General features: G+C 55.6%; 1 protein-coding gene across 4 annotated transcripts in view; it reads left to right on the top strand.

The window, feature by feature from the left end:
- NOX1 (NADPH oxidase 1) overlaps positions 1 to 26838 on the top strand; it is a 2086008-nt gene that overhangs the window by 1618167 nt on the left and 441003 nt on the right. For 3 of the 4 annotated variants that reach the window (XM_068248033.1, XM_068248032.1, XM_068248034.1), the window contains one exon: positions 13570 to 13716. The exons of the other annotated variant lie outside the window; for it this stretch is intronic. In XM_068248033.1, coding sequence (XP_068104134.1) covers positions 13570 to 13716 — 147 coding nt within the window. The remainder of the gene's footprint in view (positions 1 to 13569; positions 13717 to 26838) is intronic. 4 annotated transcript variants of the gene reach the window in all.

Genomic DNA, 26838 nt, shown 5'->3' on the forward strand with positions numbered 1-26838 from the left:
TCCACCCTCCACCCTCCTCCCTCCACCCTCCTCACTCCACCCTCCTCACTCCACCCTCCTACTTCCTTCCTCCACCCTCCTCCCTCCACCCTCCTCCCTCCTCCATCCTCCCTCCTCCCTCCACCCTCCTCCCTCCACCCTCCACCCTCCTCCCTCCTTCCTCCACCCTCCACCCTCCTCCCTCCTCCTTCCACACTCCTCCCTCCACCCTCCTACCACCACCCTCCTCCCTCCACCTTCCTCCCTCCACCCTCCTCCTTCCTCCCTCCACCCTCCTCCCTCCACCCTCCACCCTCCACTTTCCACCCTCCACCCTCCTCCCTCCAACCTCCAACCTCCACCCTCCTCCCTCCACCCTCCTCCCTCCTCCCTCCACCCTCCACCCTCCACCCTCCTCCCTCCACCCTCCTCCCTCCTCCCTCCACCCTCCTCCCTCCTTCCTCCACCTTCCACCCTCCTCCCTCCACCATCCACCCTCCTCCCTCCTTCCTCCACCCTCCACCCTCCTCCCTCCACCCTCCACCCTCCTCCCTCCACCCTGCACCCTCCTCCTTCCACCCTCCTCCTTCCACCCTCCTCCCACCACCCTCCTCCCTCCACCCTCCTCCCTTCACCCTCCACCCTTCTCCCTCCTAACTCCGTCCACCCTCCTCCCTCCACCCTCCACAATCCTCCCTCATCCCTCCACGCTCCTCCTTTGTCCCTCCAGCCTCCTCCCTCCACCCTCCTCCCTCCACCCTCCACCCCCCTTCCTCCTCCCTCCACCCCCCTCCCTCCTCCCTGCACCCTCCACACTCCTCCCTCCACCCTCCTCCCTCCACCCTCCTCCCTCCACCCTCCAACCTCCTCCCTCCACCCTCCACCCTCCTCCATCCTCCCTCCACCCTCCTCCCTCCACCCTCCACCCTCCTCCCTCCACCCTCCTCCCTCCACCCTCCAACCTCCTCCCTCCACCCTCCACCCTCTTCCATTCTCCCTCCACCCTCCAACCTCCTCCCTCCACCCTCCACCCTCCTCCATCCTCCCTCCACCCTCCTCCCTCCTCCCTCCACCCTCCTCCCTCCACCATTCTCCCTCTACCCTCCTACTTCCTCCCTCCACCCTCCTCCCTCCTGCCTCCACCCTCCTCCCTCCACCCTCAACCCCCCTCCTTCCACCCTCCACCCTCCTCCCTCCTTCCTGCACCCTCCTTTCTCCACCCTCCTCCCTCCAACCTCCACCCTCCTCCCTCCACCCTCCACCCTCCTCCATCCTCCCTCCCCCCTCCTCCCTCTTTCCTCCACCCTCCACCCTCCACCCTCCTCCCTCCAACCTCCACCCTCCTCCCTCCACCCTCCACCCTCCTCCCTCCAACCTCCACCCTCCAACCTCCACCCTCCTCCCTCCACCCTCCACCCTCTACCCTCCTCCATCCTCCCTCCTCCCTCCACCCTCCACCCTCCACCATCCTCCCTCCACCCTCCTCCCTCCACCCTCCTCCCACCACCCTCCTCCCTCCACCTTCCTCCCTCCACCCTCCTCCTTCCTCCCTCCACCCTCCTCCCTCCACCCTCCACCATCCACCCTCCACCTTCCACCCTCCACCTTCCACCCTCCTCCCTCCACCCTCCTACCTCCACCCTTCTCCCTCCGCCCTCCTCCCTTTACCCTCCTCCCTCCACCCTCGACCCTCCTCCCTCCACCCTCCTCCCTCCACCCTCGACCCTCCACCTTCCTCCCTCCTCCCTCCACCCTCCTCCCTCCGCCCTCCTCCCTCCGCCCTCCTCCCTTCACCCTCCTCCCTCCACCCTCCACCCTCCTCCCTCCAACCTCCACCCTCCTCCCTCCACCCTCCACCCTCCTCCCTCCACCCTCCTCCCTCCACCCTCTTCCCTCCACCCTCGACCCTCCTCCCTCCAACCTCCACCCTCCTCCCTCCTCCCTCCACCCTCCTCCCTCCACCATCCTCCATTCGCCCTCCTCCCTCCACCCTCCTCCCTCCACCCTCCTCCCTCCTCCCTCCACCCTCCCCCCTCCTCCCTCCACCCTCCACCCTTCTCCCTCCACCCTCCTCCCTCCACCCTCCACCCTTCTCCCTCCACCCTCCTCCCTCCACCCTCTTCCCTCTACCCTCCACCCTCCTCCCTCCACCCTCCTCCCTCTTCCCTCCACCCTCCTCCCACCACCCTCCACCCTCCTCCCTTCACCCTCCACCCTCCTCCCTCCTCCCTCCACCCTCCACCTTCCTCCCTCCACCCTCCTCCTTCCTCCCTCCACCCTCCTCCCTCCACCTTCCACCCTCCTCCCTCCACCCTCCTCCTTCCTCCCTCTACCCTCCTACCTCCACCCTTCTCCCTCCGCCCTCCGCCCTCCTCCCTTTACCCTCCTCCCTCCACCCTCGACCCTCCTCCCTCCACCCTCCTCCCTCCACCCTCGACCCTCCACCCTCCTCCCTCCACCCTCCTCCCTCCGCCCTCCTCCCTCCGCCCTCCTCCCTTCACCCTCCTCCCTCCATCCTCCACCCTCCTCCCTCCAACCTCCACCCTCCACCCTCCTCCCTCCACCCTCTTCCCTCCACCCTCGACCCTCCTCCCTCCAACCTCCACCCTCCTCCCTCCTCCCTCCACCCTCCTCCCTCCACCATCCTCCATTCGCCCTCTTCCCTCCACCCTCCTCCCACCACCCTCCACCCTCCTCCCTTCACCCTCCACCCTCCTCCCTCCTCCCTCCACCCTCCACCTTCCTCCCTCCACCCTCCTCCCTCCACCTTCCACCCTCCTCCCTCCACCCTCCTCCTTCCTCCCTCTACCCTCCTACCTCCACCCTTCTCCCTCCGCCCTCCGCCCTCCTCCCTTTACCCTCCTCCCTCCACCCTCGACCCTCCTCCCTCCACCCTCCTCCCTCCACCCTCGACCCTCCACCCTCCTCCCTCCTCCCTCCACCCTCCTCCCTCCGCCCTCCTCCCTCCGCCCTCCACCCTCCACCCTCCTCCCTCCACCCTCCTCCCTCCACCCTCTTCCCTCCACCCTCGACCCTCCTCCCTCCAACCTCCACCCTCCTCCCTCCTCCCTCCACCCTCCTCCCTCCACCATCCTCCATTCGCCCTCTTCCCTCCACCCTCCTCCCACCACCCTCCACCCTCCTCCCTTCACCCTCCACCCTCCTCCCTCCTCCCTCCACCCTCCACCTTCCTCCCTCCACCCTCCTCCTTCCTCCCTCCACCTTCCTCCCTCCACCCTCCTCCCTCCACCTTCCACCATTCACCCTACACCCTCCTACCTCCACCCTCCTCCCTCCTTCCTCCACCCTCCACCCTCCTCCCTCCACCATCCACCCTCCTCCCTCCTCCCTCCACCCTCCTCCCTCCACCCTGCACCCTCCTCCTTCCACCCTCCTCCCTCCACCCTCCTCCCACCACCCTCCTCCCTCCTCCCTCCACTTTCCTCCCTCCACCCTCCTCCTTCCTCCCTCCACCCTCCTCCCTCCACCCTCCACCATCCACCCTCCACCCTCCTCCCTCCACCCTCCTCCCTCCACCCTCCTCCATCCGCCCTCCTCCCTTTACCCTCCTCCCTCCTCCCTCCACCCTCCACCCTCCTCCCTCCTCCCTCCTCCCTGCACCTTCCTCCTTCCACCCTCCTCCCTCCACCCTCCTACCACCACCCTCCTACTTCCGTCCACCCTCCTCCCTCCACCCTCCTCCCTCCACCCTCCTCCCTCCGCCCTCCGCCCTCCTCCCTTTACCCTCCTCCCTCCACCCTCCACCCTCCTCCCTCCTCCCTCCACCCTTCTCCTACCTCCGTCCACCCTCCTCCCTCCTCCCTAGTCCCTCCACCCTCCTCCCTCCACCCTCCTCCCTCCACCCTCCTCCGTCCTCCCTCCACCCTCCTCCCTCCACCCTCCTCCCTCCACCCTCCACCCTCCTCCCTCCACCCTCCACCCTCCTCCCTCCACCCTCCTCACTCCACCCTCTTAATTCCTTCCTCCACCCTCCTCCCTCCACCCTCCTCCCTCCTCCATCCTCCCTCCTCCCTCCACCCTCCTCCCTCCACCCTCCACCCTCCTCTCTCCACCCTCCTCCCTCCTTCCTCCACCCTCCACCCTCCTCCCTCCACCATCCACCCTCCTCCCTCCTTCCTCCACCCTCCACCCTCCTCCCTCCACCCTCCACCCTCCTCCCTCCACCCTGCACCCTCCTCCTTCCACCCTCCTCCCTCCACCCAAATCCAAATCCAAATCCAAAAAAAGCTTTATTGGCAGGACCAAATACATTTAGCATTGCCAAAGCAAAACAAGACAAAACATTAACATGGGGGGGGGGGGGGTTGTGGGAATAGGGAAGGATATAGGGAGTTGGGGTATATAGTCCATAGGTGTGTGGATGATGTAAGGGGCAGCATGGGGGACTGGGATATACAGTCCATAGGGGGGTATTGGGGGGGAATACAGTCCATGTGGTATCATGTTCCTCTCAGTTGGTGGCAGGCTGTGACATATCGGGCAGCTATTTGCACGGTTGTTTCCTCCTCCCCCAGTAGGATGTAGAGTTTCCGCTCCTCATCTGTGGAGGTAAAATCCTGGATGTGGGCGGAGAGTCTCTGGAAGTGGGCGGTCCTCACAGGTGCGTATTTGCTGCAGTGTAGCAGGAAGTGGGCCTCATCCTCCAAGACCTCCTGGTCGCATTGTCTGCACAGTCTCTCCTCCCGGGGCTTCCATGTCTGTCTGTGCCGCCCTGTCTCTATCTCCAGGCTGTGGGCACTCAGACGGTACAAACTCAAGACCTGTCTGTCTTTGTGGTGATGTAGCCTCCCCAGATATGGAGCCATTGTGTACTCCCTCTGTAGTGATTGATAGACAGCGAGTTTCTTGGAATTCTTTATGTCACTTCTCCATTCCTCTATGTATCGTTCCTTGCAGCTTTCTATAGTCTGTTTTATTTGGGCTTTTGTCAGCCTGTGTTGGTGGCCTTGGCTGGGCTGGCTGCTGATGCTTTGCTTGAGAGCGCGTGGTATGGCCTCGCCCCCCTGGCTCAGTGAGGCTTTATGGTGGTAAGTGCTGGGGTTGCTGCTCTGTATATGCGCCCAGTATGAGAGTGCCCTCTGCTGGATAGTAAGCCATAGTGGGAACCTGCCTAGCTCTGCCCGGCAAGCTGAGTTTGAAGTGCTTCGATGGACTTGGAGGAGATACTTGCAGAACTCTAGATGGAAGATTTCTGTTGGGCTGGAGTCCCATTTTGATTGGTCAGGGTAGGTGACCGGGCCCCATACCTCACTGCTATAGAGCAGGATTGGGGTGATGATGCTGTCGAATATCTTTGCCCACACTCTCACTGGTGGTTTTAGGTGGTAAAGCTGTCTTCTGATGGCATAAAATGTTCTGCGGGCTTTGTCTTTCAGGGCCTGTACTGCTGGTTTAAAGCTTCCTGATTGGTTGATCTCCAGCCCCAGGTAGGTGTAGCTGTTAGTGGACACCAGTGGGGAGCCATTTAATATAAATGAGGAGGTAGGGGTTTTATTTCCATTCTTCCTCTGGAACACCATCACTTTTGTCTTCTTTGGGTTGATGGGCAGTGCCCATGTGGTACAGAAAGTCTCCAATACTGACAGGCTGTCCTGTAGTCCTTTCTCTGTTGGGGAGAGCAGCAAGGTCAAGGTCTGCATACAGCAGGAACTTCACCTCACGGTCATGCAGGAGGAGGCCTCCTCCCACCACCCTCCTCCCTCCACCCTCCTCCCTTCATCCTCCACCCTCCTCCCTCCTAACTCCGTCCACCCTCCTCCCTCCTCAATCCTCCCTCATCCCTCCACGCTCCTCCCTTGTCCCTCCAGCCTCCTCCCTCCACCCTCCTCCCTCCACCCTCCACCCCCCTTCCTCCTCTCTCCACCCCCCTCCCTCCTCCCTGCACCCTCCACACTCCTCCCTCCACCCTCCTCCCTCCACCCTCCTCCCTTTACCCTCCTCCCTCCTCCCTCCACCCTCCTCCTCCTCCCTCCCTCCTCCCTGCACCTTCCTCCTTCCACCCTCCTCCCTCCACCCTCCTACCACCACCCTCCTACTTCCGTCCACCCTCCTCCCTCCACCCTCCACCCTCCTCCCTAGTCCCTCCACCCTCCTCCCTCCGCCCTCCACCCTCCTCCCTTTACCCTCCTCCCTCCACCATCCACCTCCTCCCTCCACCCTCCTCCCTCCACCCTTCTCCTACCCGTCCGTCCACCCTCCTCCCTCCTCCCTAGTCCCTCCACCCTCCTCCCTTCACCCTCCTCCCTCCACCCTCCTCCATCCTCCCTCCACCCTGCTCCTACCACCCTCCACCCTCCTCCCTCCACCCTCCTCCCTCCACCCTCCAACCTCCTCCCTCCACCCTCCACCCTCTTCCATCTTCCCTCCACCCTCCAACCTCTTCCCTCCACCCTCCACCCTCCTCCATCCTCCCTCCACCCTCCACCCTCCACCCTCCACCCTCCTCCCTCCACCCTGCACCCTCCTCCTTCCACCCTCCTCCCTTCACCCCCCACCCTCCACCATCCACCCTTCACCCTCCACCCTCCGCCCTCCGCCCTCCTCCCTTACCCCTCCCTCCACCCTCCACCCTCCACCCTCCACCCTCGACCCTACTCCCTTCACCCTCCTCCCTCCTCCCTCCACTCCTACCTCCGTCTACCCTCCTCCTCCCTCCTCCCTCCACCCTCTACCCTCCTTCCTCCGTCCACCCTCCTCCCTCCTCCCACCACCCTCCTCCCTCCACCCTCCTCCCTCCACCCTCCTCCCTAGTCCCTCCACCCTCCTCCCTCCACCCTCCACCCCCCTTTCTCCTCCCTCCACCCTCCTCCCTGCACCCTCCTCCCTCCTCCCTCCACCCTCCTCCCTACACCCTCCTCCCTCCACCATTCTCCCTCCACCCTCCTACTTCCTCCCTCCACCCTCCTCCCTCCTGCCTCCACCCTCCTCCCTCCAACCTCCAACCTCCACCCTCCTCCCTCCACCCTCCTCCATCCTCCCTCCACCCTCCTCCCTCCACCCTCCTCCTCCCTCCACCCTCCACCCTCCTCCCTCCACCCTCCACCCTCCTCCCTCCTTCCTCCACCCTCCTCTCTCCACCATCCACCCTCCTCCCTCCACCCTCCACCCTCCCTCCACCCTCCTCCTCCCTCCACCCTCCTCCTTCCTCCCTCCACCCTCCTCCCTCCACCATCCACCCTCCACCCTCCTCCCTCCACCCTCCTCCCTCCCCTCCTCCCTTTACCCTCCTCCCTCCTCCCTCCACCCTCCACCCTCCTCCCTCCTCCCTGCACCTTCCTCCTTCCACCCTCCTCCCTCCACCCTCCTACCACCACCGTCCTACTTCCGTCCACCCTCCTCCCTCTACCCTCCTCCCTAGTCCCTCCACCCTCCTCCCTCCACCCTCCGCCCTCCTCCCTTTACCCTCCTCCCTCCACCCTCCACCCTCCTCCCTCCACCCTCCACCCTCCTCCCTCCACCCTCCTCCCTCCACCCTTCTCCTACCTCCGTCCACCCTCCTCCCTCCACCCTCCTCCCTCCTCCCTAGTCCCTCCACCCTACTCCCTCCACCCTCCTCCCTCCTCCCTCCACCTTCCTCCCTCCACCCTCCTCCCTCCACCCTCCTCCCTCCACCCTCCACCCTCCTCCCTCCACCCTCCTCACTCCACCCTCCTCACTCCACCCTCCTTCTTCCTTCCTCCACCCTCCTCCCTCCACCCTCCTCCCTCCACCCTCCTCCATCCTCCCTCCTCCCTCCACCCTCCCTCCTCCTCCCTCCACCCTCCTCCCTCCACCCTCCACCCTCCTCCCTCCTTCCTCCACCCTCCTCCCTCCACCCTCCTCCTTCCACACTCCTCCCTCCACCCTCCTCCCACCACCCTCCTCCCTCCACCTTCCTCCCTCCACCCTCCTCCTTCCTCCCTCCACCCTTCACCCTCCACCCTCCACCTTCCACCCTCCACCCTCCTCCCTCCAACCTCCAACCTCCACCCTCCTCCCTCCACCCTCCTCCATCCTCCCTCCACCCTCCTGCCTCCTCCCTCCACCCTCCTCCCTCCTTCCTCCTCCCTCCACCATCCACCCTCCTCCCTCCACCCTCCACCCTCCTCCCTCCTTCCTCCACCCTCCACCCTCCTCCCTCCACCCTCCACCCTCCTCCCTCCACCCTGCACCCTCCTCCTTCCACCCTCCTCGCTCCACCCTCCTCCCACCACCCTCCTCCCTCCACCTTCCTCCCTCCACCCTCCTCCTTCCTCCCTCCACCCTCCTCCCTCCACCCTCCACCATCCACCCTCCACCCTCCACCCTCCACCCTCCTCCCTCCACCCTCCTCCCTCCGCCCTCCTCCCTTTACCCTCCTCCCTCCACCCTCCTCCCTCCACCCTCTACCCTCCTCCCTCCTCCCTCCACCCTGCACCTTCCTCCTTCCACCCGCCTCCCTCCACCCTCCTACCACCACCCTCCTACCTCCGTCCACCCTCCTCCTTCCACCCTCCTGCCTCCACCCTCCTCCCTAGTCCCTCCACCCTCCTCCCTCCGCCCTCCGCCCTCCTCCCTTTACCCTCCTCCCTCCACCCTCCACCCTCCTCCCTCCACCCTCCACCCTCCTCCCTCCATCCTCCTCCCTCCTCCCTCCACCCTCCTCCCTTCTCCTACCTCCGTCCACCCTCCTCCCTCCTCCCTCCACCCTCCTCCCTCCACCCTCCACCCTCCTCCATCCTCCCTCCACCCTCCTCCCTCCACCCTCCACCCTCCTCCCTCCACCCTCCACCCTCCTCCCTCCAACCTCCTCCCTCCACCCTCCAACCTCCTCCCTCCACCCTCCACCCTCTTCCATCCTCCCTCCACCCTCCAACCTCCTCCCTCCACCCTCCACCCTCCTCCATCCTCCCTCCACCTTCCTCCCTCCACCCTCCTCCCTCCACCCTCCAACCTAATCCCTCCACCCTCCACCCTCTTCCATCCTCCCTCCACCCTCCAACCTCCTCCCTCCACCCTCCACCCTCCTCCCTCCTCCCTCCACCCTCCACCCTCCTCCCTCCACCATTCTCCCTCCACCCTCCTACTTCCTCCCTCCACTCTCCTCCCTCCTGCCTCCACCCTCCTCCCTCCACCCTCAACCCCCCTCTTTCCACCCTCCTCCCTCCTTCCTTCACCCTCCTCCCTCCTTTCTCCACCCTCCTCCCTCCAACCTCCAACCTCCACCCTCCTCCCTCCACCCTCCACCCTCCTCCATCCTCCCTCCACCCTCCTCCCTCCACCCTACACCCTCCACCCTCCTCCCTCCACCCTCCTCCCTCCACCCTACACCCTCCACCCTCCTCCCTCCTCCCTCCACCCTCCACCCTCCACCCTCCACCCTCCTCCCTCTTTCCTCCACCCTCCTCCCTCCAACCTCCACCCTCCTCCCTCCAACCTCCAACCTCCACCCTCCTCCCTCCACCATCCACCCTCCTCCCTCCAACCTCCACCCTCCAACCTCCACCTTCCTCCCTCCACCCTCCACCCTCTACCCTCCTCCATCCTCCCTCCACCCTCCTCCCTCCACCCTCCACCCTCCTCCCTCCACCCTCCACCCTCCTCCCTCCACCCTCCTCCCTCCACCCACCTCCCTCCACCCTGCTCCCACCACCCTCCTCCCTCCACCTTCCTCCCTCCACCCTCCTCCTTCCTCCCTCCACCCTCCTCCCTCCACCCTCCACCATCCACCCTCCACCTTCCACCCTCCACCTTCCACCCTCCTCCCTCCACCCTCCTACCTCCACCCTTCTCCCTCCGCCCTCCGCCCTCCTCCCTTTACCCTCCTCCCTCCACCCTCCTCCCTCCACCCTCCTCCCTCCACCCTCCGCCCTCGACCCTCCACCCTCCTCCCTCCACCCTCCTCCCTCCGCCCTCCTTCCTCCGTCCTCCTCCCTTCACCCTCCTCCCTCCACCCTCCACCCTCCTCCCTCCAACCTCCACCCTCCTCCCTCCACCCTCCACCCTCCTCCCTCCACCCTCTTCCCTCCACCCTCGACCCTCCTCCCTCCAACCTCCACCCTCCTCCCTCCACCCTCCTCCCTCCACCATCCTCCATTCGCCCTCCTCCCTCCACCCTCTTCCCTCCACCCTCCTCCCTCCACCCTCCTCCCTCCACCCTCCTCCCTCTTCCCTCCACCCTCCTCCCTCCAACCTCCACCCTACTCCCTCCACCCTCCACCCTCCACCCTCCTCCCTCCTCCCTCCACCCTCCTCCCTCCACCCTCTTCCCTCCACCCTCGACCCTCCTCCCTCCAACCTCCACCCTCCTCCCTCCACCCTCCTCCCTCCACCATCCTCCATTCGCCCTCCTCCCTCCACCCTCTTCCCTCCACCCTCCTCCCTCCACCCTCCTCCCTCCATCCTCCTCCCTCTTCCCTCCACCCTCCTCCCACCACCCTCCACCCTCCTCCCTTCACCCTCCACCCTCCTCCCTCCTCCCTCCACCCTCCACCTTCCTCCCTCCACCCTCCTCCTTCCTCCCTCCACCCTCCTCCCTCCACCCTCCACCCTCCTCCCTCTTCCCTCCACCCTCCTCCTTCCTCCCTCCACCTTCCTCCCTCCACCCTCCACCTTCCACCATTCACCTTCCACCCTCCTACCTCCACCCTCCTCCCTCCACCCTCCTCCTACCTCCGTCCACCCTCCTCCCTCCACCCTCCTCCCTCCACCCTCCACCCTCCTCCCTCCACCCTCCTCCCTCCACCATCCTCCCTCCACCCTCCTACTTCCTCCCTCCACCCTCCACTCTCCTTCCTCCACCCTCCACCCTCCTCCCTCCACCCTCCACCCTCCTCTCTCCTCTCTCCACCCTCCTCCCTCCTTCCTCCACCCTCCACCCTCCTCCCTCCACCCTCCTTCCTCCGCCCTGCACCCTCCTCCCTCCACCCTGCACCCTCCTCCTTCCACCCTCCTCCCTCCACCCTCCTCCCTCCACCCTCCTCCCTCCTCCCACCTCCTTCCTCCCTCCACCCTCCTGCCTCCACCCTCCTCCCTCCACCCTCCTCCCTCCAACTTCCACCCTCCTCCCTCCTCCCTCCACCCTCCACCCTCCTCCCTCCACCCTCCACCCTCCTCCCTCCTCCCTTCACCCTCCACCCTCCTCCCTCCACCCTCCTCCCTCCACCTTCCTCCCTCCACCCTCCTCCTTCCTCCCTCCACCCTCCACCATCCACCCTCCACCCTCCTCCCGCCATCCTCCTCCCTCCACCTTCCTCCCTCCACCCTCCTACTTCCTCCATCCACCCTCCACCCTCCTCCCTCCACCCTCATCCCTCCTCCCTCCTCCTACCTCCCTCCTCCCTCCACCCTCGACCCTCCAACCTCCACCCTCCTCCCTCCACCCTCACCCTCCTCACTCCGCCCTCCTCCCTCCTCCCTCCACCCTCCTCCCTCCAACCTCCACCCTCCACCCTCCTCCCTCCACACTCCTCCCTCTACCCTCCTCCCTCCACCCTCCACCCTCTTCCCTCTTCCCTCCACCCTCTTCCCTCTTCCCTCCACCCTCCTCCCTCCTCCCTCCACCCTCCTCCCTCCACCTTCCTCCCTCCACCCTCCTCCCTCCACCCTCCAGTTACTAAATAAGTAACTGGATGCTGCCTCAGGGTCAGTGTAGGAAGACAGAGTACATAGAGGTTGCAAGGCCTCAGTCAGGGAATTCAGATCCAGGTTGCGGTAATTCCTGCGCGTGACTGTATGGTGCAGTGTTGGAGGAGTTGATGGTAGAGAAGAATTGATTGAGAAGGTAAGAATTAAAAACATTTAAACATTGTTGGTTTGGGTCCGCTTTAAGGTGTATAAAATGTCTCTGTCTAAATGTGCATAAACACCTTTGATGGATGTTACCCATCACACTTCAGGACCCAATCCTCTTCAGCAACATCGATGGGCCGGGCTGCACAGATGCATGTCAGCTGTGTAGCTGACAATGTTCTGTGTTGCTATGTGGGGAGGTGTAGGGACAGGGGAGCGGCGCATGAACAATGGGATCAGCCGTCACTGGGGGTGAGTTTGCGGGTTGGGGCCTGCTGTACACATGCCTGATTATTAGCTGAGGTGGTCATTATAGGACATCTAAGCCGACCTTAGTCAGATATATGCAGGGTTTTTACTTTTTACCAGCCAAGGCCAACTGTCACCAGCCGCCTACCTGACTAACACCATCTCAACCAATATCCCCCTCCCTCCTTCAGTATAGGTGGGCAAATGACCCCCCCCCACTTCCCTATAGAAAGTCAGATGCTAACCCCTGCATCATATAGGTAGCCAAATGTTTCTCTCCCCCCCCTCTCTCTTTCTCTCTCTCTCCCCCTGTAGGTAGCCAGATCCTTCTCCTCCATCCATGTAGGCAGACAGATGTTTCCCCCCTCCCTGTAAGTAGCCAGATGCTTTTCCTCCCCTCTCTCCCTCCCTATAGAAAGTCAGGTGCTCCTCCCTCTACCCATGTAGATAGCCAGATGCTTCTCCCCCCTCCCTGTAGATAACCAGATCCTTCTCCTCCCTCCCAGTAGGTAGCTGGATGTTCCCCCTCCCCACCTCCCTGTAGATAGCCAGATGCTTCTCTCCCCTCTCTCCCTTCCTGTAGATATCCAGGTGCTTCCCCCTCCCTCACTCTAGATAGCCAGGTGCATTTCCACCCCCAACCCCCCCCCCCCCCCCCCCCAATCATCCCTGTAGATTGCCAAGTGCTTCTCCCGATCCCTCCCTCTTGAAATGAAATTAAATGAACTCTACCCTCCCACCATCCCTGTAGATAGCCAGATGTGTCTCCCAGCCACAGGCCTTAAAGTGACTCTGTAACAAAAATTACAACGTTTTTTCTACCATCCTACAAGTTCCTAAACCTATTCTAATCTGTTCTGGCTCACTGCAGCACTTTGTACTATCACGGTCTCTGTAATAAATCAATGTATCTTTCCCCTGTCAGACTTGTCAGCCTGTGTCTGGAAGGCTGCCAACTCTTCCGTGCTGGTCTGTTCCTCTATGCACACTCCAGTGTGTGTTTTATTTACATAAGCCAGCAGCGTCTCTGCTATCTTATCAGTGATAGAAGAGAGCTGGATAAAAATCCTCCTCTGTTAGGCTGTGAAAGTAGCTGGCTGACACATACTGAGGGATTACAAACACAGGCACAGGCAGAGCTGTCTGCAGGAAGCCTGTAATGTTCAGTGCATGAGAGAAGAAGGGGACAGAAGGTAAACACACAAATGATCTTTTGAGATTCAAAAGGAAAGCTGTATACAGCCTGCTTGTGTATGGATGTATTTTCTATGTGTGGACATATTGTACATCAATCTACTTCCTGTTTTGGTGGCCATTTTGTTTGTTTATAAACAAACTTTTTAAAACTGTTTTTGACTACTTTTAATGCGGCGGGGAGCGGCGAAATTGTGACAGAAGGTAATAGGAGATGTCCCCTAACACACTGGTATGTTTACTTTTGTGCGATTTTAACAATACAGATTCTCTTTAAGATATTTTGTTTAAATGTGTAAACTGCCAGGTCTTGTTGAAATGAATGCTATATAAACTATTTGTATTTAAAGCCCTTGTTGTATTATGTTACTCTTGTAGATCTACCTATATTGGATTTGTAGAGAGACAGGAGCTTTTGCCTGGTTTGCTGACCTGCTGCGTTCACTGGAACAGGAGATGGCCTGCTCAGGAAAAGACGGATTTCTTAACTATCAGCTCTTCTTGACTAACTGGGACAGTAGCATTGTATGTGCAGTTATCATTTATTCTTTTTTGTTACATTAGTATCAAATGAGCAAATAATGTATTAGCTGTGTGTTAACCTCATGTGTTATCTAGTGATGATCATAATATGCTTATTACAGACACAATATTTCACATAATATTTTGCAGTTACGCTCATACATAATTGCGATTTGGACATTCAATTGAAACCATTCGTAATTTTGCAAAATTTTGCATAATTTTGTGCCGACTTAAGCAGTTAATAGCAAAGCTTCCATACATGCTATCATCGCAAAAATGTTTAAAAAAGAACTTTTTTAACATTTTAAAAATACAAAAATACAAAGGAACAATCATTTTTAAAGGTCAACTGTAGTGAGAAGAATATGTAGGCTGCCATATTTATTTCCTTATAAATAATACTAGCTGCCATTTTTTACCATCAAACTTGGAGAATTATTTAACTTGTTGTTAATCGGTACTCCTTAGGAGTACCAATTGACAACAAGTTAAATAATCGTATTTAATGCCAAGCCGCTGCAGCTAAGGCAAATTAAATTTTAGGATGCATTTAAAGGGATATAAAAACTCGGAATGCTAGCATATTTCCCCTCTTTAAACCACAAGTAAGACCCCATCTGGAATATGGAATTCAGTTCTGGGCAGCACATTACAGGAAAGATATTGTATTTTTAGAGCAGGTGCAGAGACTAGCAACAAAATTTATAGGAGGAGTTGAAGGTCTCACCAGGAAAGGTTAGATAAACTAGGCTTATTTAGTCTGGAGAAAAGACAGCTTAAGGTCCATACACACATCCAATTTTATCTGCAGACTGGCAAATTTTACCACTTCCATGTACTAAGAGAGCATACCTACACAGTCTGTTCATAGTATTCAAAATCTGTTGGCCTTCGTACTGCATGAAAGTGGTAGAATTGGCCAGTCATCTGCAGATTAAAATTGGATATGAGTATGGAGCCTAAGAGATCTAATTAACATGACTAATACATCAGAGGGCAATATAAAAGCTTTTTGTCCCTAGACCTTTTTGCAAAGGACTAGGGAACATGATCTGTACGTGGAGGAAAAAAAAGTTTTAGCCATTTATTTAGAAAAAAGGTTCTTTACAGTAAGAGTGATTACCATGTGGAATGTACTGCCACAGGAAGTAGTTATTGTACATTTTATATCTGAGTTTAAAGGGGCTTAGATGCTTTCCTTGCGTTGAAAGACATCCATGGCTATAATTAATAGGTAATTCCAAGTTGTATTGATCCACGGATTTTATCTGATTGCCATCTGGAGTCGGGAAGGAATTTTTTTCCCTTTTGGGGCTAATTGAACGATGCCACGTAAGAGCTTTTCACCTTTTTCTGGATCAACAGGGGTATTTGAGGTTGCATGCTAGTGTTACTTATTTTCTGGTTGAACTCGATGGATGCATATTTTTTTTTTTCAACCCAAATAACTAAGTAACTATCTAAAACAGAAGTTAGCCTTCTTAAAACACAACGTATTTGTGATTATTACGGTTGAAGTGAGCATCAATACAAAAAAAAAATCGCTTAGTTGTCCCTGAAAGCTAAACACACTTCCAGAACTGCTGGTATGCAATGTTGTTTAATTGTACAGAGCCATATTAATCCAACATGCATTTCAGATAGGTTGGTCCACATCAGTGCATGGATTATCACTTAAGATCAGAGATGGCTCGAACCTCCGATTTTCAGTTCGCGAACCACGAACGCGAACTTCTGCAAAGGTTTGGTTCCTGCAAACTTTTACGAACCGCAATAGACTTCAATGGGGAGGCGAACTATGAAAACTAGAAACATTTGCGCTGGCCACAAAAGTGATGGAAAAGATGTTTCAAGGGGTCTAACACCGGGAGGGGGGCATGGTGGAGTGAGATAAATGCCAAAAGTCCTGGGGAAAAATCTGGATTTGACGCAAAGCAGTGTTTTAAGGGCAGAAATCACAAAATGTTAAATTGCAGGCCTAAAGTGCTTTTAAACTTCCTGCATCTGTACACATCAATCAGGGAGTGTAGTTAGAGTACTGCTTCACACTGAAAGACCAAACTCACTGTGTAACGCACCGCAAACAGCTGTTTGTGTTGTGACGGCCGTGCTTAACTGGTGTGCACCATGGCCAGAGTGCAGGCGATGGCAGTTTTCAAGCCCATATGGTCGGGCTGAGGTAGCTGAATGACAGAACAACAGCGACTGAGTGTCCAGCTGATCGAATGTGGTCTGTCCATTATGAAGCAACGACTTTATTATCTTTGGGGTACCCCCCCCCCCGAGACACTCATATAGCCGTCAGTCATTGCTTCATTGTGATACGCAAGCCCCTTCACTGCGGCACGTAGGGATGGTCGCTGCGTTCCGCGGAATTTTAAATTCCGAGATTCCGGTCGGAATTTGGTGATTCCGGTTCCGAAGCGACGGAGCGGAATTGCTATAGCCATTTTTCGGAATTCCACGGAACAAAATGGATTTCCGTGGAATTTTACGGATTCAAAATTTTCCCCCTAAAGGATTTGTGCCTTTTCAGCATGTGCTTTCATAAGGCAGTTGTCCCTACGTGGGTGTTGGCCTTTCCACGGCTCAATTTTTGCAGGCAGAGAGAACAGATGGCATTGCTCTGATCTACGGCAGACACACTAAAAAATGTCCAACCCGCTGAGCCCCCCTGGGGTGTGGGCACTTTGGTGGCCTAAGCAGCTGACGTTGAAGGGCATGTTGGCTGGCTGTCCATAGGTGGCGATACATGGCACCGGACACTGCCACCAGCTGTTTCTGACAACGAGCTCCCCCTGCTTCTTTCAGCAACTCGTCTCCTCCTACTCCTCTCTGACTCCCCCTCTTAACTGTCCCCCTGTTCATCTCCTCTATTGGGAACCCACGTGGCATCCGTATCATCATAATCATCCTCCCAGCTTCTCTAGCCTCAGACATGTAACGATGGGTGTCAACATGCAGAGAGAATCTGATTATTAGTGATCTGCAGAATCAGCAGTAATGCAGATATACACCAGATTATAGATGATCTGCAGTATCACCAATAATCCAGGTATGTCTAACCTCTGGACACCTGAGATATGAGTGTTTGATGTAACAGTAATACTTTGAGTGATAACTACCAGAGGAGCTGGAGGTAAGAAGAAGAAGGGAATTCACCCCAGACTGTGGGTGAATCCCTATAGGCTAAAGGCTCCCTAGGAGAGGGGCCTAAGCCTGGTTGCAGGATGCCCTGCTGCTAATATAAACAAACTTGCCCTAACTAGATGTGAGATCCTTTCTCTCTACACCCTAGTGGCGGGCTAAGGAAATGCAAATACACAGTGCTAGTCTTGGGTGTGAGATCCGTATTCACGACACCCTGGAACTAGTCTATCACATAACATAGAATGACACAGTATCCTCGGCTTGGGTGTGAGATCCGTAGTCACAACACCCTGGAACTAGTCTAAAGCATAACATAGCATTAAGACAGTAAGATCTGTGTGCTAACACATGAAGCATTCGCAACGGCAGACAACGTGAGACTGAGGGACGAGTGGTTATATAGTGCAGCGCTGATCAGCGCCGCCCAGTCCCTTCCAGCCAAACCGCATCTGCCCTGGGATCAGCTGACCAGGGGCGTCAGCTGATCCCTCGCTGCTTTGCATAAAGCCTCTGCCTCTCCGCGCGCGCGCGCGTGTGTATTCCTCAGCCTATGTGCACAGGAAGGCTGAATCACATCAGACACATGTCGCCGCGCGTAGACCGCCGGGCTGGATGTGGAAGTAGCTGCCACGACGTCAGGGCACGCGGCGGCTATTCCGCAATCCTTCACAAGACACCTCATAAACTGCACCAACAGCAGGTACTTTATCATCCTCCTCCTCACACGTTACGTCCATAGTGTCGCCTAACTCAGACATATGAGGTGGTGTAACTTGCTTAGCGCCTTCATCTTGTTGTAACAAGAATAGCTGTACATCAGTGATTTCCCCACCAAATAACTCCTGTGAAGTGTCAAATGCAGTGGATGTGGTGCTAGTAGTAGTGCTGGTGGCTGCGGAAGATGAGGTGTTCTGTGTTAAATAGTCAACCACGTCCTGACAATCTTGGGAGTTGATGGGAAGTGCCTTCTTCTGAGCACTGTACTTTGGGCCAGGGCCGCACAAAATCACGTCAGCGTGACCTCGAACAGACCTGCTGGGTGGCCTGCCTCTGAGTCTGCCCCTGTCTCTGCCTCTACCTGTTTTGTCCATTTCGGGGGGGGGGGGGGGGGAGTGAAAGGTATGCACTGACTTGACTAATACAATGTGCAGTCACACAGGTGCAGTGAAAGGTATGCAGTGACTAGTGTTACAATACAATGTGCAGCTGTCACACAGGTGCAGTTAACAGGTATGCTTGGAGTGGTATATTACACAGCATGTGGTCACACAGGTACTGTGAACAATTATGCAATGACTGGTATTACAAATGTGCACCTGTCACACACACACACAGGTACCGGGTGTAATGATCTGTAACAGCTCTTAACAGCACGATAGTCAGTATCTTATTCAGAGTGTGATCACACGTGTTTTTTAGTGCACAGTAATACAGGAGAACTCCTATGTGATAGCCCTTGGCTGTAGGGACTATCACTAGGTAGAGTGGTCGTTAGAGTTGGGCCGAACCTCCGATTTTAGGTTCGCGAACCGGGTTCGCGAACTTTCGCGGAAGGTTCGGTTCGCGTTAAAGTTCGCGAACCGCAATAGACTTCAATGGGGATGCGAACTTTGAAAAAAAAAAAAATTATGCTGGCCACAAAAGTGATGGAAAAGATGTTTCAAGGGGTCTAACACCTGGAGGGGGGCATGGCGGAGTGGGATACACGCCAAAAGTCACCGGGAAAAATCTGGATTTGACGCAAAGCAGCGTTTTAAGGGCAGAAATCACATTGAATGCTAAATGACAGGCCTAAAGTGCTTTAAAACATCTTGCATGTGTATACATCAATCAGGGAGTGTAATTAAGGTACTGCTTCACACTGACACACCAAACTCCACTGAACAGAACAGGTATGCAGTGGCGGGTTCACTGAACAGAACAGGTATGCAGTGGCGGGTCCACTGAACAGGTATACAGTGGCGGGTCCACTGAACAGAACAGGTATGCAGTGGCGGGTTCACTAAACAGGTATACAGTGGCGGGTCCACTGAACAGAACAGGTATGCAGTGGTGGGTTCACAGAACAGGTATGCAGTGGCAGGATCAATGAACAGGTATGCAGTGGCAGGATCACTGAACAGGTATGCAGTGGCAGGATCAATGAACAGGTATGCAGTGGCAGGATCAATGAACAGGTATGCAGTGGCAGGATCAATGAACAGGTATGCAGTGGCAGGATCAATGAACAGGTATGCAGTGGCAGGATCAATGAACAGGTATGCAGTGGCAGGATCACTGAACAGGTATGCAGTGGCAGGATCAATGAACAGGTATGCAGTGGCAGGATCAATGAACAGGTATGCAGTGGCAGGATCAATGAACAGGTATGCAGCCAGGGACAAGCTAAGGCTAACTAATCTTTCCCTATGAGAGACTGCAGTAGCTCGCCCTACTCTAACTAATGCAGGCACACGAGTGGCCACGGCCGCCGCTGCCTGCCTATATAAGGGGGGGTGGGGCTCCAGGGGCTAGTGTAGCCTAATTGGCTACACTGGGCCTGCTGACTGTGATGTAGAGGGTCAAAGTTGACCCTCAGTGCATTATGGGGCGAACCGCAATGGGGCGAACTTTTCCGCAATAAAGTTCGCGTGCGGTACCCGCACGCGAACCACCTAGGTTCGCGCGAACCAGGTTCGCCGGCGAACCGTTCGGCCCAACTCTAGTGGTCGTACAGGCAATATCGGTAACAGGTCGGTCAGGAGGCAGTACAGAGTCGTCAGGCAAAGGCGTAGTGAGAACCAGGCAAAAGGTCGGCAACAGGTCAGAAGAGTGAAGGTACAAAATCAGGAGGCAATATCAGAGTCGAGGTCGGGCCGAGGTCGGCAACAATCAGATAGGCAGAGTACAGAATCAAGAGGCGGAGGGCGGAGTCAAGAGTATCAGGCAAAGAGTCATACACAGATAATCAATACAATAATGAATATTACTTTTACAGCTATCAATAGTATTCCTTGCTATGTGTGAATACCCGGGGTCCTGCCGGATCAAACACACTGGGAACTGACTAAGGTCTGAGAGCTTAACCGCAAAGTTTCAGCAACAGCAGACAATGAGGCACTGTTCACTCAGGCCTTAAATACAACAGCACATTCCAAAAGTTCTGCCCTGTGGACTTCAGCCAATCGGCGGCGAGAGCCAGCCCATTGGTGTCAGCTGACCGGCAGGTCAGCTGACCCGCCTCCTCAAAGCATAAAGGTCCTGTCTCCTGGTGCGCGCGTGCGCTGTTCTGCTTTGATGCACTCTGGAGAGACCTGTTCTACCGGAAGGGAATGCCTGAGATGACGCAGCGAGATCTGCGGTGACGTCAGACGTGGGAGCGGTGGCCGCACCGCTCCCCGCTGTAGAGGTAACTACATCAATCCTGCCCTCAATCGGGCAGGCACAATGACACTGCGTGAGCTCACGTAGGTATGTGGGTGCACTGAACAACAGGTAGGTATATGCAGTGGTGGGTATTACAAATGTGCACCTGTCACACAGACAGGTACCGGACAGGCACAGTGACACTGCGTGCACTCACGTAGGTAGGTGAGTACACTGAAGTGAACAACAGGTAGGTATATACAGTGATGGGTATTACAAATGTGCACCTGTCACACACACGTACTGTGAACAGGTACAGTGACTGGTGGTATTAAATATCACACTGCGTGGTATATTACACAGCGTGCGGTCACACAGGTACTGTGAACAATTATGTAATGACTAGTATTACAAATGTGCACCTGTCACACACACACACAGGTACCGGACAGGCACAGTGACACTGCGTGCACTCACGCAGGTAGGTGGGTACACTGAAGTGAACAACAGGTAGGTATATACAGTGATGGGTATTACAATGTGCACCTGTCACACACAGACAGGTTCCCGGACAGGCACAGTGACACTGCGTGTGCTCACGTAGGTAGTTGGGTGCACCGAAGTGAACAACAGGTAGGTATATGCAGTGATGAGTATTACAAATGTGCACCTGTCACACACACGTACTGTGAACAGGTACAGTGACTGGTGGTATTAAATATCACACTGCGTGGTATATTACACAGCGTGCGGTCACACAGGTACTGTGAACAATTATGTAATGACTAGTATTACAAATGTGCACCTGTCACACACACACACAGGTACCGGACAGGCACAGTGACACTGCGTGCACTCATGCAGGTAGGTGGGTACACTGAAGTGAACAACAGGTAGGTATATACAGTGATGGGTATTACAATGTGCACCTGTCACACACAGACAGGTTCCCGGACAGGCACAGTGACACTGCGTGTGCTCACGTAGGTAGGTGGGTGCACCGAAGTGAACAACAGGTAGGTATATGCAGTGATGAGTATTACAAATGTGCACCTGTCACACACACGTACTGTGAACAGGTACAGTGACTGGTGGTATTAAATATCACACTGCGTGCACTCACGTAGCTAGGTGGGTGCACTGAAGTGAACAACAGGTAGGTATATGCAGTGATGGGTATTACAATGTGCACCTGTCACACACAGACAGGTACCAGACAGGCACAGTGATACTGCGTGTGCTCACGTAGGTAGGTGGGTGCACTGAATTGAAAAACAGGTAGGTATATGCAGTAATGGGTATTATAATGTGCACCTGTCACACACAGACAAGTACCGGACAGGCACAGTGACACTGCGTGCGCTCACATGGATAGGTGGGTGCACTGTGAACAACAGGTAGGTATATGCAGTGATGGGTATTATAATGTGCACCTGTCACACACAGACAGGTACTGGACAGGCACAGTGACACTGTGTGCGCTCACGTAGTTAGGTGGATGCACTGAAGTGAACAACAGGTAGTAGGTATATGCAGTGATGGGTATTACAATGTGCACCTGGCACACAGAGACAGGTACCAGACAGGCACAGTGACACTGCTTGCACTCACGTAGGTAGGTGGGTGCACTGTGAACAACAGGCAGTTATATGCAGTGATGGGTATTACACATCTGCACCTGGCACAGTAGTAATTACCACCAAGGGGCCAAAGGCCAGCTATGACTGACTGACAGGGCTGTATATAATGCAAATGGGCGACACACACAAAAAAAATAGATCACAAGAACAAGATTAACTCTCAAAAGAGCTGTTGAGGGGTGCTTTTTTAGCAATAAGAATCAGCAAGGAGCAAGCTAACAAGCCTACAAGAGCCTAACTAAGCTTTCCCTATATCTCTCTCTGCTGCAGCTCTCCCTTCTCTAATTACTGCAGGCACACAAGTGAGTGAAAAGCCTAACACTGCCTGCCTTTTATCAGAATCAGAATCACTTTTATTCGCCGAGTGCGCTGTTGGCACCCCCCGAATTGGTTGTGGTACACATGGCAATGGCGGAGAGCAAAGACGTAAGACATACATGCATACAGGCATTACAGTTAAATATACATAACGTTGGTGCAGAGTGCATTGTTACAAGCGAGGCGGCGAGTCAATGTTGGTGACTGGAGAACTGAGTTGTACATGGCCTAAACTGTAGAGGCCCAGGTGGGAGGAGTGTTCAGTAGGAGGACTGCCTGGGGGGACTCTGGAGCGGACTAGTCTGAAGCGGCGGCCCGATTGAAGGGGCTCAAAGAAGTTGCTTCCTGGGTGGGAGGGGTCTTGGGAGATCCTGCTGGCTCTTTTCATCATTCTGGCTGTGTGGAGGTGGTCGAGAGGGGGCAGAGGTGTGCCAATGATCTTCTCTGCAGCGCTAATTACTCTCTGAAGTTTATACTTGTCGCTAGCGTTGGCTCCTGAATACCAGACAATGATGGAGGAGCAGAGGATGGACTCAACTGTGGCGGAGTAGAAGCTGGTGAGCAGATCACGTGGGATGCCGAATTTCTTCAGCTGGCGCAGAAAAAAAAGCCTCATCTGAGCATTTTTCTGGATTCTGGTGGTATTTAGCCCCCATCTTAGGTCACTGGTTATGGTGATACCCAGAAACCAAGCACTTGGTGCCCTGGAGACTTCAGTCTCTCCAATGAGGACTGGTGGAATGGCAGGAGGGTGTTTCCTGAAGTCTACAATGAGTTTGACCGTCTTGGATGCATTGAGGACGAGATTATTTTGCTTGCACCAGTTACAGATCCTCTCGATCTCACTGTGGTAAGCTTGCTCATCGTTGCTTCTGATGAGACCGATGATAGTTGTGTCATCCGCAAATTTCATGATCTTGACAGAGTCAGCAGTTGAGGTGCAATTGTTGGTGTAGAGGGAAAACAGTAGTGGGGACAGTACGCACCCCTGCGGTGCCCCTATGTTGGTGGTTCTCACACTGGAGGAGCAGTTACCGAGCTTGACTCGCTGTGTTCTGTTCGTGAGGAAGTCCCCGACCCACCTGCTAAGGGATGGGTCGACTCCAAGTTGCGCAAGGTTGTTGAGCAGGATGTCCGGGCGAATGGTGTTGAAGGCCGAGCTAAAATCCAAGAACAGGATTCTGGCATAGGAGCCAGGTCTGTCCAGGTGCTCAGTGATATACGCCAGGCTGACATTGATTGCATCCTCAACTGACCTGTTCGCCCTATACGCATACTGAAGAGGATCGAGGAGGGCATCGGTGGAGCTCTTCAGGACAGCAAGGACTAGTCGCTCAAGGACCTTCATGATGATGGGAGTGAGGGCTACAGGTCTGAAGTTGTTGCGATCGGTGTTCCCTGGTTTCTTGGGGACTGGGATAATTGTGGACCTTTTGAAGCAAGGGGGGGACCCTGCCTTCCGTTAGGGATCTGTTATAAATGGAGGTAAGGATGGGAGCTAGCTGTACTGCACAGGTTTTCAGACACGTTGAGGACACGCCATCCGGGCCTGCAGCCTTCCTGTGGTTTAGTTTGTGGAGTTGACGCAGTACATCCTCCTCCTGGACTTTGATTGATGCCAAAGCATCTTGCCCCCATGGGGAGGGTAGAGAGGATGGAATGTCCTTCGGTGTGGAGAAGTGCTCAAACCTGCAATAAAACTCATTGAGTTCCTCAGCTAGTTGGATACTAGGGATCGCCTGATGGTGAGCGGGTTTGAAGTTGGTAACTGTCCTGAGACCTTTCCAGACCTCCCGGGAGTTGTTTGACTGTAGACTGAGCTTCAGCTTCTCGGAGTAGGCCCTCTTAGCAGCTTTTATTTCCCGGTTCAGGGTATTTCTGGCCTCCCTGAACTCAGCTGGGGTGCCGGACTTGTGCGCCTCCTCCTTGATTTTCCGAAGCCGACGCAGTTTGCTGGTGAACCAGGGCTTGTTGTTGGGGAAGACCTTGAAGGTCTTAGTAGGGATGCACGACTCCTCACAGAAGCTTATATAGGAGGTGACGTTTTCTGTCCATTCAGTCAAGGTGGGTGCCTCCAGGGCCGACCAGTCCGTGCAATCTAAGCATGCCTGCAGCTCCAGCTTTGCATCATCTGTCCACTTTTTGACAGTCCTGATGACAGGCTTAGTGGATTCCAGGAGCCTTCGGTAGGTGGGATCAGATGAATTAGGCAGTGATCCGAGTTCCCCAGGGCAGCTCCCTGAGTGGCCTTGTAAGCATTCTTTTGCACTGTGTAGCAGTGGTTCAGGGTGTTGTGGTTCCTGGTGGGGCAGGTGATGTGCTGCTTGTACCGGGGCAGTTCCTGGCGAAGGTTGGCTCTGTTGAAATCCCCCAGGATGATGAAGAGGGCTTCTGGAAGAGCAGTTTCCCACCGCAGGATGTCGCTAAGAATCTGTAGGGCAGTCTTGGTGTTCGCATCGGGGGGATGTAGACTCCAAAGAGAACAAAGGATGTAAACTCCCTGGGTGAGTACTGGGGCTTGCAGTTGATGGCCAGTATCTCAACATCGGGGGAACAGATCTTGCTGAGGATGGTGGTAGTGGAGCACCAGGAGGTGTTTATGTAGAAGCATATGCCTCCTTCGTGCTTTTTCCCAGAGAGGGCCTGATCTCTGTCTGCTCGAAAGATGTTGTGGCCTGGCACCTGAAGAGTATTGTCCGGGGTACTGTCGCTCAGCCAGGTTTTGGTAAAGCAGAGAACCGGGGAGTTCCTGCCAATCGAGAGTTTGCTACCTAGTAGGAGAAGTAGTTCGTCTATCTTGTTCGGTAGTGAGCGCACATTCGCTAGTAGGATAGCAGGGACAGGAGAGCGTAGGCCCTTCCTCTTGAGTCTTACAAAAGCCCTCTTCCCCCTGTGGCAGCGTTTCCTTGTGGCACGGTATGAAACCAGCTTTTTGATGTGGGCCTCAACCACGTCCCGCAGGGGAGCATCTTCGCTGGTGTGGACTAAAGGTTCCCAGTGCAGGAGCTCCTCTCTGAATAGGGTGACAATGTGCTGGGAGAGGGGCTGTTATTTGCCCATTCCGAGTTCGGTTAGCTGCTAAGCTAGAGTGACCAGACGTCCCAGATTGCCCGGGACGCGTCCCGGATTCGGGGTCCGCTGTCCCAGGCTTAATGAGGTCCAGGGAAACGTCGCGCTTTTAGCAACGGGAAGTCCCGGCCTCGGGACTCTGGCCACTCTCTCCTCATGAACTGGCAGCGGCGTCTATAGACGCCGTGCCAGTTCATTGCCCGCAGCCCCGCTCCAGCCTCCTCTTCCGGTGTCTGTTCCGACACCGGCAGACGAGCAGGGCTACGGCAAGATGGCTGCCGAAGCCCTGTACTGGAGACTATTTGTGTCTCCAGTACAGGGCTTCGGGCGCCATCTTGCCGTAGCCCTGTCAGCGCGGGAGACGAGCAGGAGGAATGTGGTCCTGGGAGCAGCGCGCCAGAGGCCGGAGACTTCTGCCAGGTGAGTAATGCTTTCTATTTCAGGTGAAATGTTTGCCCGCATTGCGTTTCTTTTCTGGTGAAATGTTTGCCCGCATTGCGTTTCTTGTCTGGTGAAATGTTTGCCCGCATTGCGTTTCTTATCTGGTGAAATGTTTGCCAGCATTGCGTTTCTTGTCTGGTGAAATGTTTGCCCGCATTGCGTTTCTTGTCTGGTGAAATGTTTGCCCGCATTGCGTTTCTTGTCTGGTGAAATGTTTGCCCGCATTGCATTTCTTTTCTGGTGAAATGTTTGCCCGCATTGCGTTTCTTTTCTGGTGAAATGTTTGCCCGCATTGCGTTTCTTGTCTGGTGAAATGTTTGACCGCATTGCGTTTCTTGTCTGGTGAAATGTTTGCCTGCATTGCGTTTCTTTTCTCGTGAAATGTTTGCCCGCATTGCGTTTCTTGTCTGGTGAAATGTTTGCCTGCATTACGTTTCTTGTCTGGTGAAATGTTTGCCCACATTACGTTTCTTGTCTGGTGAAATGTTTGCCCGCATTGCGTTTCTTGTCTGGTGAAATGTTTGCCCGCATTGCGTTTCTTTTCTGGTGAAATGTTTGCCCGCATTGCGTTTTCTTTTCTGGTGAAATGTTTGCCCGCATTGCGTTTCTTTTCTGGTGAAATGTTTGCCCGCATTGCGTTTCTTTTCTGGTGAAATGTTTGCCCGCATTGCGATTCTTTTCTGGTGAAATGTTTGCCCGCATTGCGTTTCTTTTCTGGTGAAATGTTTGCCCGCATTGCGTTTTTTTTCTGGTGAAATGTTTGCCCGCATTGCGTTTATTTTCTGGTGAAATGTTTGCTCACATTGCGTTAATTTTCTGATGAAATGTTTGCCCGCATTGCGTTTATTTTCTGGTGAAATGTTTGCCCGCATTGCGTTTATTTTGTACTGACATGTTGCCCGCATTGCGTTTATTTTGTACTGACATGTTTGCCCGCATTGCGTTTATTTTGTACTGACATGTTTGCCCGCATTGCGTTTATTGTCTGGTGAAATGTTTGCCCGCATTGCGTTTACTTTCTGGTGAAATGTTTGCCCGCATTGCGTTTATTTTGTACTGACATGTTGCCCGCATTGCGTTTATTTTGTACTGACATGTTGCCCGCATTGCTTTTATTTTGTACTGACATGTTTGCCCGCATTGCGTTTATTTTGTACTG

The sequence above is a fragment of the Hyperolius riggenbachi genome, chromosome 8 (assembly GCF_040937935.1).
Source record: "Hyperolius riggenbachi isolate aHypRig1 chromosome 8, aHypRig1.pri, whole genome shotgun sequence".
Lineage (NCBI taxonomy): Eukaryota > Metazoa > Chordata > Amphibia > Anura > Hyperoliidae > Hyperolius > Hyperolius riggenbachi.